This window comes from Lontra canadensis, unplaced genomic scaffold (assembly GCF_010015895.1).
Source record: "Lontra canadensis isolate GAN:19392208 unplaced genomic scaffold, GSC_riverotter_1.0 scaffold168, whole genome shotgun sequence".
NCBI lineage: Eukaryota > Metazoa > Chordata > Mammalia > Carnivora > Mustelidae > Lontra > Lontra canadensis.
The window spans coordinates 805,059-817,752 of record NW_022631162.1 but is presented as its reverse complement, the minus strand read 5'-3'; the positions used below and the strand labels follow the sequence as shown (position 1 = coordinate 817,752).

General features: G+C 42.7%; 1 protein-coding gene across 1 annotated transcript; it reads right to left on the bottom strand.

The window, feature by feature from the left end:
* Window positions 1-8,963: 8,963 nt before the first annotated feature.
* On the bottom strand, window positions 8,964-12,144 carry LOC116859926 (T-cell surface glycoprotein CD1b-like). Its single transcript, XM_032845651.1, has 5 exons — window positions 11,736-12,144; window positions 10,788-11,066; window positions 10,297-10,575; window positions 9,873-9,966; window positions 8,964-9,202 (listed from the first exon to the last, which is right to left on the bottom strand). Exons 1-5 carry the CDS (start codon window positions 12,127-12,129, stop codon window positions 9,181-9,183), a joined length of 1,068 nt encoding a protein of 355 aa, XP_032701542.1. The 5' UTR covers window positions 12,130-12,144; the 3' UTR covers window positions 8,964-9,180.
* Between the last annotated feature and the right edge of the window lie 550 nt (window positions 12,145-12,694).

Sequence of the window (12,694 nt, the reverse complement as noted above, 5' to 3'; positions counted from 1 at the left end):
TCCGTGACCATTCCTGTCTCTGCTATCCATTGCCTTAAATTTTCCTTGTAAACCAGCTCCCCAAGTTGAGAGCAATTAAAAACTCTAAAATTGTCTTTACTCCTATTCTAAAGCTATATGAAAAGTGTTGTAAGTTCTTCTTTTACCCAAGAGTCACTTAAAAAAAAAAAAAAAGAATTGAAACAAGACTATTATTGGGCCATATTGCTCTATGTGGATGTAACAAACAAATTGCACAATTCTAGGAGTTACAGCATCCACATGTGAAATGAGAACAGCTATATTACATTCCTCATGGGGTTATTTTAAAGATGAAACAAGTAATGTGAAAAAAAAAAGCACACATACACACACACACACAAAACTTAAAAATTATTAGGACTGGGATGCCTGTATGACTATGTTGGTTAAGCCCCTGACTTTTGGTTTTGGCTCAGGTCATGATCTTCAGGGTCATGAGATGGAGCTCCACATCAGGCTTCCTGCTCAGTGGGGAGTCTGCTTAAGACTCTCTCTCTGGGGGCACCTGGGTGGCTCAGTGGGTTAAAGTCTCTGCTTTCGGCTCAGGTCATGATCCCAGGGTCCTGGGATCAAGCCCCACATCGGGCTCTCTGCTCAGCAGGGAGCCTGCTTCCCCCTCTCTCTCTCTGCCTGCCTCTCTGCCTACTTGTGATCTCTGTCTGCCAAATAAATAAATAAAATCTTTTAAATAAAATAAAATAAAATAAAAGACTCTCTTTCTCTGTCTCCTTCTGTTCCCCCCCTAAAAATAATAAATATGTAAAATCTTTTAAAAAATTAAGACCATCATCATCATCATCACCATCATCATCACCATCACCACCACCACCACCATCATCATCACCATCAACACCACCATCAACACCACCACCACTACCATCATCACCATCATCACCATCACCACCACCACCACCACCATCATCACCATCATCATCATCACCATCACCACCACTACCACCATCATCATCACCATCAACACCACCATCACCACCAACATCATCATTGATGATCTCTGCAGCTTGAGAAAACAACAATGTCTTCCTTGAATGTCCTAATGTCATGGGTCAATCCATTTCTATCTGCCTCCCTGATTGCTAAATCTTTATACTTTCAAGGTCATGGTCCTAACCAATTTTATTGACTTCTAAAATAACACTGGTAGTGATTAGTTACATTGTTTAGGGGAAATTATCCTGCTGAGAACAGCTGGCAAAACTAGATTTTGAAAAATATCATCTATTTAAAGACATTAGAGAATGGAAAGAGAATGGAAAGTCCATGATCCAGGAAAGGAAAGAAGTCCTGAGAATTGAAAGCCAGCATTTGGAATCATTTTTTTTTTCTCTGATAAGTCCCTGCCAATCCCAAGAGTGGCACCCGAGAGGCCAAGAAGTTGAACAGAAACTTCCACAGAACCAAGGGGCTAAAGGAGACAAACACTGGAATTTGGGGTCTAATTGGAAGAGAAACCCTGGTAAACAGCATGGGCTCCAGGTTGAGACCTGAAAAGCTTCCATTCTAAAGCCCTCTACTGTAGGAGTGCAAGTGAGTCAGAAATAGAAAAAATAGAACAGACTTCACAGAGATTGAAATCCACACTTGAAGAATTGCAATTCCTTGTTCAAATAGGGTCAGCTGACACTGTTAGGCCCCAGCACTAACTGCCACTGTGAGCGCTGCAAAGGGCAAATAAACAATAATGAATGTTTATTGTGTGAAATAAATTTAACTCTGAATTGATTTAAAATGTTAACTTTGCTCTGTGAAATAAATTAAAATATATGGCAACTGCAGCATGTAAATCAGGAGAATAGATGCAGTTAAAGTGTGTTAGGGTCATCACACTGGCACAAAGTGATAAAATACTAACTTGTAATACATTTGATAAGCTTCAGAGGGATGCAAATGTTTCTTGAATGACCAGTAAAAGAATTATAAAGGACCATGAAGCCAACGAGCTTACATGGGGAGAGGATATAATTAAAAAATACTTAATCCAAAAGTGGGAAGGAAGTCAGGGAGGGAAAGAATATAAAAGGGACTGGAAAAGAGGGAGGCGGGAGTAAGATGGTGTGTGTTAAATTTAAACCCCAAGTTTCAGTAGTTATCCTGAAATAAGTAGACCAGCTAAAAGATAAGGATTCTCCAACTGAACAGAACACAACTATATCAGATCATGTTCATAAGAGAAACATCATGCATGTCAGTAAGCAGAAGATTTGAAAACTCAATCAATGGGAAAGACACGCTATGGCAACAGGAGTCACTAGGAAGCAGGTGCAAGGCTAACACTAAGGGATGACAAACTAACCACACAGGTGAGGACACGAGGCTGTAAAGGAGGAAATGTTTTTCAAAGAAGATGGGACATTTGTAAACTTGTACACATCTAGGCCTTTAGTCTCAAAATTATAAAGCAAACCCTTAAAAAAAGGAAAACATATTTTTAAAAAGAAAATATTTTTCAAATGTATAATAGTGGTGGAGATTTTTTGAAGTGTACCTGTCTGAATGATAGAAAAAGCAAATCAGCAAGTATGTATAAGACTCACACAACACACTTAATGAAGAAGACTCAGCTGATACATTTAGAACTCAACACTTACCGATAGAAAAATACCTATTCTTTTCAAGTGCACATGTATCATTTACTCAGATGACTGGATAAAGAAAATGTGGTTTATGCATACAACAGAGTATTATTCAGCCTTAAAAGAAAGAATCTTGCCGTTTGGGAACCTAGAAGACATTATACAGAATGGAATCAGCTCATCACAGAAGGACAAAAACTGCAAGACCCCATGTACATGAAGCACCTAAAATCATCAAAACCCACAGAAGCAGAGAACAGAATGGTGGGGCAGAGGGGGAAGGGAGATTGGGAATTGTTTTTTAACGGATATGAAGTTTCTGTCATGCAGGATGAATAAGTCTTCCTGATATGTTGTATTTAGTGCCTAGAGTTAACAATATGGAATTGTGCACTTGAAAATACACTGAGAAGATAGATCCCATGTTAAGTGTTGTTGTTGTTTTGTTTTTAAATATATTTTTAAATAATATTAATTTTTAATAAATTAAAAATAAATAAATATTCAATTTCTTGCTTAAAAAGATGTAGATATTAAACGTCTGTGATTTTTATGTATTAAGGATATGTCAGTGAAGTTAAAAAAATGACAACACGTTTGTTTATGAAATTATGTGAATTAATTTCAAAAGTTTAAAACCATACAAAATGTTTTTTGAGATGTGGAATTAAACTGAAAAAAATCAAAGGTGAAAGTAGAACCAGAAATTATTCCATGTCTAGAAATTCAGAAATACCAATTCCAGATAACTAATGTTGATGAGAAAATATATTGAACTGACAAATTCAATGCCGCTTATCAAACTTTCTGATATGCAGCAACATCCCTGCTTAAAGGGAATATTTATTTATTTTTACTTATTATTTTTTATCATTTTGTCTTTATTTCTTTGAGAGAGAGAGAGAGAGGGAGGGACGGGGGGAGAGGGAGAGAGAGAATCTTAGGGAGGCCCATGCTCAGCATGGAGCCCCACGCAGAGTTTGATCCAAGACCTTGAGATCATGACCTGAGCTGATATCAAGAGTCAGACACTCAACTGCCTGAGCCCTCCAGGTGTCCCTAAGAGGAATTTTTAGACTTAGAAAGACATAGAAGAAAATAATGACTGAATATAAATTTCTTAAGCATCTACATTAAGAAGTTAGAAGTAACATTATGATTTATAATAAAAAATATGTACTTGGTCCCCATTTCTGGCATGGAGCTCCTAAAACCCTCGAACTTCCTAAGTGTTAAGAGTAATTTTTATGCTAATGAAGTGACTTTTAGATTGCACCTAAGAATGGGGCCGTGTTTAGGTTAAGAGCCAGCCCTGTGATTGGAGGATTGGAACTTTCTGTCCCACTGCCCCAGATCCTAGGAGAGGGAGGAGAGGCTAGAGGTTTAATCAATTGTCAATGGCCAGTGATTTAATCAGCCATGTTTATGTAATGAAGCCTCTATAAAGACCCAGAACGACTGGTTTGGGGTGCTTCCAGGTTGGGGAACACATGCAGACTCAAGGGAATGGTACACTCGGGAAGACCTGGAAGAAGCTTCAGGGTCTTTCCCACACCTTGCCCTGTTCATCTCTTCTATCTGGCTATTCCTGAGTGATATTCTTTTGCAATAAATTGATGATCTAGTAAAATAATATGTTTATCTGAGTTCTTTGAGCCACTCCAGCAAATGGATCGAACCCAAGGAAGAAGTCATGGGACCTCCCGTCTATAGCTGGATGGTCAGAAACACAGGTGACCACCTAAACTTGCAACTGGCATCTCAAGTGTGATGTGCAGTCTCAGAAGGGCTGAAAGTCTGATGGGTGGGATCTGATGCTCCCTCCAGATAGATACAATTGCATTGAATTGTTGTAGGACATCCCAATGGTGTCAGAAACTTTCTTGGTGTTTGTGTGTGGGAAACCCCCTCTTGCACACACTGGAATTTGTTGATTACAGCAGGTTAAATGCAAAGAAAATGCCTCATTTTATGGAGCTTCACTTCATTGTGCTTTGCAGATAGTGCATATTTTGCAAATCAAAGGGGTTTTGGAATCCTGCATTGAGCAAGTCCATCAGTTCATTTTTCCAACAGCATTTGCTCATTTGGCGTCTGTGTCAGTTTGGTAATCCTTGCAATATTTCAAACATTTTCATTATTATTATATTTAAATTGTTGCAATCTCATGATAAAATTCAAATGGATGAGGAGTTGCTTCTTGTGGATGAGCAAAGAAAATGTCTTCTTGAGCTGGAATTCACTCCTAGTAAGGATGGTGTGAAGATTCTTGAAATGGCAACAAAGGATTTAGAATATTTCATAAACTTGTTCTCTAAAAGAGTGGCAGGGTTTCAGGGGGTTGACTCCAATTTTGTAAGAAGTGCTACTGTGGGTAAAATTCTACCAAACAGCATAACATACTACAGAGAAACCTTCGTGAAAGGAAGAGTTACTAGTGCAGCAAGCTGCACTGTTGTCTAATTTAAGAAATTGTCACAGCCACTCCAGCCTCCAGTAACCACCACCCTGATCAATCAGCAGCCCCCAATATGAAGGCAGACCCTCTAGCAGCATAAAGATTATTACTTGCTTAAAGTTTAGAGGATGATTAGCTTTTTTAACCATGAAATATTTTCAATTAAGATAAGTACATTTTAAAACAAAAGATAAGTACATTTTTTTGACATAATGCTTCTGTGTATTTATTAGCCTATAGTATAATATAGTATAAATGTAACTTCCATATGCACTGGGAAATGAAAACATTCATTTGACTCACTTTATTATATTTGCTTCATTGTGGTGGTATGGAAGTAAATCCACAATATCTCCGGTTATGTTTGTAGAAGGAGGGAAATAATAAAATGATACACTCATAGAGAGAACCAGAAAAGCCAAAAGTTACTTTTTGAAAACTTTATAAAATTGATGAGCCCCTGTAAAAATGAGAAACAGAAAGAACAAACTAAAGAGAGAACAAATTTCCAGGATCTTGTAAAAAGATGGTAATGACAATAAGGACATTATGAACAAGCTGATAAGCAACTGGACATTGGAACAACCTGGATAAATCTTACTTACCAAAGCTAACACAAAAAGAAATAGACAATTTGAGTAAACCTATATGTATTTTTAAAAATTAGCAGTTAAATTTAAAATCCTTCCCACACCGAAACAAACAAAAACAATGTATTAGACTTCAATGATAAATTTTGCCAAATATTTAAGGGGGAAAAAAAGAAAAACTACAAAATCTCCCCGAGAATAGATACAAAGAAAGATTTTCCAAATCATTTTATGAAGCAAAAAGTCCTGACAAGGACATTATTCTAAAAAATGAATAAAATATTCAAACTGAATCCATATACATACATTATGACAAGATAGTTCATCGAAACATAATTTTAATTTATCATTTGAAAATCAATAAGTGTGATTTCTAACATTCAGGAGAAAAAAGATATAAAACATGTTGTCATTTCAAGAAATGCAGAAGAAGCACCTAATACATTTCAAAAACTATCCATAATAGTAAGGAATATAAAAAGTTTTTATCAAATTTGAAAAAGTGCTTAATCTGATTTTTTAAAAAGTGAACATGAAGCACACAGCAATTATTATAACTAATATTAACTCCTGAATAATTCTTGTCTGATATAAGTAAAAAGATGGGGGGTACCTGGGTGGTGCATTCCGTTAAGCATCCGACTCTTGGTTTTAGCTCAGGTCATGATCTCAGGGTCATGGGATTGAGCCCCACATCTGACACCATGTTGAGTTGGGATTCTTGCTCCCCTGTCTCTCTGCCTCCCTGCCCACTGCTCTTTCTCTCTCTCTCTCAAATAAATAAATAAATCTTTAAAAAAAAAAGATGAGAATGTCAGCTGTCAATAATTCTATTCATCAGTGTACTGGAGGTCTCAGCCAGTGTAACTGGGCAAGAAAATGCAATAAAAGATGGAGGATTGGAAAAAAAAATTGAAATTTTCATATTTAGTGATGTCAGGAGATTATGTATAGAAAATCCATAGGATCTACAGATAAAATATTAAACATAATAAGTTAATTTAACATGAATACTAGAAGCAAAGAGAAAATATTTTAAACATATTTTTATATACTAGCAGAAATTGCACAGACATGTACACATACACACTCCCTCAAAAAGAGTTGGAAAGCCCTTGTATTTGAGAGTGAGGATCTATTTCTGAAGGCCATTCATTCAGAGGTTATAATTAAATCATGGGTGCATTAAGGTTTTCTAGGAGGACAATCAGAGGAAAATCATAAGCCCAAAAAACCACCTTGGAGGGATGATTTGGAGAAGGGAGGAGACAAGGAGAGTAAATAAAAGGTATAAGAAGAAAATGAAGGAGCTATTGCAAGACATCAGAAATCACAGGACTATCAGAATTTTTAAGCAACTAAAGTTCCAGCCCAATTGATTCAAAAGGAAAAATGAAACATGTTAGATCCCAATAACTAAGATACTCAGAGGAGGACAGTCTGCAGGTATAGCTTGATCTGGCCTTTGGCCCTCTATTCCATCATTCTGTTTTATTTGTGAACTCCATTCCTGGGTCAGCTTTGCTTTTGGAACAAAACTCTATAGCGAAGTTTTGAACTTTGAAGGCATATGATGCCATCCAAAGAGAGAGCCCCTCCTTCCTCAACCACCAAATGGAAACTCAGGCTTTAGTTGGATTGGACCAAATTAGGTCACATACACACTATGAACCAGTTATTCTAACTAAGCAGGGGGATGAAGTTATGTTCATTATCTTAGACCATGATTCTCATCTGGAGTCCATTTTGCCCCATAGGAGACATTTGACAATGTCTGAAGATGCATTTGGTTGTTAGAACTGGGGAAGTGTTACTGGCATCTAGTGGGTAGAGGCCCAAGATTCTGCTCAAAATCCTATAGCACACAGGACAACACTCCCTAACAGAGAAGTTTCTGGCCCAAAATGTCAATAGTACAATGCTGAGAAATCTTTAGAGAAGCGTTTCTCAAACTTATTTGTACATCAGAACGAGCAGAAATGTTTGTTAAAATACAGATTTCTGGTTCCTATTCCTGCATTTCCTGATTCAAGAGGTCTAGGGTAGGCCTGAAGACTTCTGTTGCTAGCAAGTTTATAGGTACTATTCCTGCTGCTAATTCATCATCACACTCCAAAAAACACACTCATCGGGGCTCCAGGTGGTAGCTAAGTGTGCCTCGCTCTAAGGTAAGGTGCAGTGTAATGCGTCCTGAGAGTGACCAGATGTGCTAACGGAGAAGAGAGGAAGCTACGTATTTCTCCTAACCTTCCCCAATCCTAAAGTTCACATTCTCCTCGAATGGGAAAATTGCTTCCAGTACTTTTGGCTTCCCCAAAGTCTCTGCTTATTCTGACCTCCCTTCCCAAATTTCTATAAAAAATACACTCAAAGTTTCCCCGTCCTTCCTCCTCCTGCTGTTTTAATAAAAATGAGTTTGAATTTTTTAAATGGGGCTTCTAAAAAACTATGGAAGAGGCAAAAGAATGATGAAACATCAATGTAAATCAAATATGACTGAATTGCTACAGCACAGATATTTTTTAAAAATCCCTCTTGAGTCTTTCACAGGGTTATTTAACCCCCTGCTGTGTTACCCGCCCTCCTCCATCCTGCTTCTCCTCCTCACTGGAACATGGGGAGCAGGGGCCCATCCAGAATCTCAGCAGCTGGACTGTGGTCACAGCGAGGACTCGAGAGATTTTCTCTAGGAGGCTTCAGGGCAGAAAGGAGTAAAGCATGGTATTTTTTTGTAATTGAGAAATATCTTAGAAAGAGAGAAATTGAGAATATCAACTACGGGGTTGGGGAGAAGAAAAGCTATAAACTTTGGAAAAAAAAGCCTGTCAATGTGGCAATTACATCAACTCAGACCATTTTCAATGAGCAAATGCTCATGCACAGAAGAGATCTTGCCAGAGATCCACCTGGGGCAAGCTCTTCTCTCAAGGAACTCACAAGTAAAGGGAGAAGAAAGTCAGAAGTAGCTCAACGCCATGGGTACAGAGTGAAGTAGATCTCTGCGTGATGCCACACTTCCACTGTAGCACTAAGGAAGGCTTCCTGGAGGAAGAAGCATCTCAGCTGTGCCTCTAGGGTTAGAAAGTCATCGAGGCAGAGACAGAGACATTGTGGCAAGCATGCTCAGCAGCTCTGCAAATACAACCATCGCAGCATGATTATCGTTAGCTTACTTTGACAAAGGACATTTCAGCAGAAGCAGAACCAAAAAAAGCTTTAAAATAGAAAACCAAAGAGACGTCACCCGCAAGTTGTATACCATATTCCGTTTATTCTAAGACACATTCTTTTCCACATCTCACATGTAGATCAGGGCGACCGTACTATTGATACCATCTCATAATAAATTGACGGTTTTCTATTACTTTTCTGCTAGTTGTAAGTAGTGATTTATCTTGCATCCTATGGGAACTCGACGTGATCAAATAGCAGGATTGTTTGATGAAATAGGAGGCTGATGGCTTGAGCTTCTAGGCTTCTGGGTGCTTCTTCCAGATGGAAGAGGAGTCATGACAAGGGTTCATGAGATACTCTGATATGACCTGTGAAGAACACAAGCAAAAAATATCTCTATAGAATAGACACTTGTGGTCCCATGTTCACAGTGACATTTTTCACAAAGGGCTAAAACATGGAATTAACCTAGGCATCCATCGACAGATGAATGATAAACAGTGTGTTGTGTTGGTGCAAAGGAATGTCATTACTCAGCCTTGAGAAGGAAGGAAATTGTGACACGTGGGACAACATGGACGAACCACGGGGACCTTGTGCTGAGAGAAATAAGCCAGCCACAAAAAGACAACTCGTAAAGGTTTCAATTATATGAGGTCTCCAGAGTCATCAAATTCCTAGAGACAGAGCATAGCATGGTGGGTGCCAGGGCCTGGGGAGCAGGGATGGTGGAGGCGTTGTTCAATGTGTATACACTTTTAGTTTTTCAAGATGAAAAGAGCTCTAGAAATCGGTTGCACAAAGATGTGAGTGTACTTCATACCTCTAAGCTGTGTATTTGAAGATGGTGAAGATGGTAGGTTTTAAGTTTTATGAGGGTAGGTTTACCACAATTTAAATGATAGATTGATGTAAGGGAGACGGGACTGGGAAGAAAGGGGAGAGTCTGGTGGAGAGACTGAGGCTAAGGTGTTGTGATTGATGCAATGTTTGAAAGAGCCAGTAGGCAGACAAAAAAGATGAAAAACAAAAACTCACCAGCGTCTCAAAAACCCACAGGGAAGACCAATCAAAAGGATCAAGAGGGGCACTATTATTGCCAACGATATCAAGACCACGGAGATGGGGTTTCCTGAAAATTGGGGAAGAACGCAGGGTGTCACTTCAAAACCCATTCTCTGAATTTTCTGGCCTTCCTTTTTCTACTTGATGGTCACCTACTCTTGATGTATGTCCCCTCTGTCCCTCCACCCCTACTCTAGCCCTCCTCCCCTCTCCCCCTTCCCCCCCCTTGACTCCCTCCCACTCCCCCTCCATCCCTCCATCCTTCTCCCTTCCTTCTATCCCTCCTCTTGTCCCTCCCCAGCCCCCTCTCATGGGTCAACCCACCTGTGTCTAGTGCCTCCTTCTATGCTTGAGGACCACCTCTCCCATGCCCAGCTGGGCCCCAGCTCTTTCTTACCCCAGTAGAGGACCATGTCTTGGCCTCCCAGACTGCTGTGTCTCACTTGACAGGACAGGCCAGCTGCCTCCCGGGCCGCCACATCCAGAGTCACTCGGAGATACCACGTCCCATCAGCATGGGGTAGGACGTCGTCTCGCTGAGTGCCCTGTTGCTCCTGTTCACCCCGCATCCACATCACCCACACAGGCTTCGGGTAGAAGCCGGAGACGTGACACACCAGCAGCAGACGGCCAGGACCGGGACGGGGGCCAGCGGACAGCCAGGCCTCAGGCTTCACTGAGGCAGAAAGGAGCAGGGAGAGTATCAGATTATGACTCTACTCTAGAGGACAGGGATTTGGAAACTCACAAGTCTGGACAGTGACCCCTTCTCCTCCTTTGGAAACCAGATTATTGATTAAGTCCCTCTCTTCATAGGTACCTCCTCTTCAATTTAAGGAAAGTGGTGGGAAGTGAAAGGGAAAAGCCTTAGGGGGGAATGGGACTAACCTTTTCTCTGCAGTTCTGTCTTCCCTGCATCGAGGACGCCCAGGAGATACCGAGGGCATGTTTCAAAGAGGAGCTTCTCCCCGATGTCCCGGATGCCTTTGTACTGACTAGTGAGCTCACAGATGCGCTGTGCCCTGCTGCCGCCCTCTGGGGCGGGCACACAGGAGTAATTCTTGAGGCTCGCGAAGTCCAGTCCTCCCAGAGCCCCCCGCAGGAAGCTCTCGGTGCCCCCGCCAGGGTGCAGCTGACAGCCGGCTATGCCCTGGATCTCAAAGGGGTCTGGGCACAAGGAAAGTGGACAGTTACTAAGAAGCAAAGAAGAAAGAGATGAGGGAAGAACCTGGGATTTGGGATTTGGGTGATGCAAAAGGTCTGAGGCGTGACATGATGAGCCCAAATCTTCTCACAGCAATCCGAGAGTTTTCAGGAAGCTGAGAACCAGGGAGAGGTGCATGCGCAGGTCACTAACGGTAGAGAAGGAGGTGAGATGACCTATGAGGTCAGAGGGGAGAGGGGGCTGAGTGTGGAGGCTGGGGGCCAGCCATCCAGGGTCAGTAGGAGGAGTGCACTGGAAAGAGGCCCAGGCAGGAGCCTCCAAGAGGGGGATTGTAGGAAGAGGTCGCTCAGGCATTGGGGAAGACAAGTGGGGCATCCTGCTTGGGGTTTGAGAGAAGCAAGTTACCCAGGAGCCAATCCAGAGCTGTGACAAAGGGGCACCTTCACCTGGCAGAGCAGAGGGTGGGCAGCAGGACAGTGTGGAATGCTCTGAGGGGGTGTGGGGTCAGGGGTGCAACTTCTCCAGAGAAGTGTGTGCGTGCAGCTGGGTGATGCAGGAAGTCTGTGTGTTGGCTGGCAGGGGGGTGGGGGGTCGGAATCAGAGGGAGTCGTGGCCTGAAGCAGGGGAGAGGAAAGTCCTTGAGAGCCCCTGCGTCAGAGGACTGGACTCACACTGCATCTGGAACTCGGAGGCGTGGTCCTGCACTTCCAGGACAAACCCGCTGAGATAGACCTGGATGAGCTCCTCCAGCTCCGCCACCTCCTCGTCACTGAAGTTGCCCTTGGACCAGGACTTCAGGAAGACCGCCCTGTCTGCGGCACTGTCCCAGCCGTGAATCTGCACGTCGCCCACCCAGCCTGAGCCCTGGCTCTGGGCCCAGCTGCTGTTGATGAAGGACGAGATCTGGATGACCTGGTAAGAAGTGGGCCCCTGAAAGGCTGTGGGGAATGGAAGGGTGACAAACGTGAGGAGAAAGGGAGAAGCAGGGGACGATGAGAGGACGAACACTGGGAAGATCCAGAGAAAAGGGACCCAGGGTCTGAAGAGCAACAGAGTCCAAGACATTCGTCCCCAGGGCCTCAGACCCCCTCCCCCGGTCTGGAGGGTGGTGGGTGGGGCTGGAGAACCCTGACCCTCCGGGGCTTTATCTGGACCCCGTCCCCGTGCTGGTGTGGCCTGTTGCCTACCTTCCTCACCGCCACGGCCCAGGCAGAAAACCATGGACAGCACCAGCAGCAGGAGCAGCATCTCCCCAGAGACTCTCGGAGCCGCTGCTGGTCTCAGGCTTCAGCAGCTCTGCTCAGAGCTCAACAGGGACTTCCTCTTCAGCTGGCAGATCTCCAGGTCTGACATTGGGCTTTGAGCGAAGCAAGTTATACACACGCCAACCAGGGGAGGAGAGCTGCACCTCCAACAGCCCCGGGCCTCCCACTCGCCTCTCGTTTCCACTCCAGCCCGGCTGTAACACTGACTTTTTAATTTCCCCAGCCTTCAGCTGCTTCCCCATCTTTAGTCCCTTCATACTTACTATCTTAGAAGAGCCGCCGTGACATTGACAGGTCACGTTGCTGGCCCAGTCCTGTCCTCCCACCACCCTAAAGAAGAGGGTCATGTCAGCAGCTCCTGGAGC

Excerpts from the sequence above, each read along its gene's own strand:
- LOC116859926 (XM_032845651.1), bottom strand. The coding sequence starts at position 12,129 with ATGTCTTGGACTCTGTTGCTCTTCAGACCCTGGGTCCCTTTTCTCTGG. Across the intron at positions 10,576-10,787 it reads GACAGAACTGCAGAGAAAAG|TGAAGCCTGAGGCCTGGCTG; the intron begins GTTAGTCCCATT and ends TTTCTGCCTCAG. Across the intron at positions 9,203-9,872 it reads TGTGGGTTTTTGAGACGCTG|GTCATATCAGAGTATCTCAT; the intron begins GTGAGTTTTTGT and ends TGTTCTTCACAG.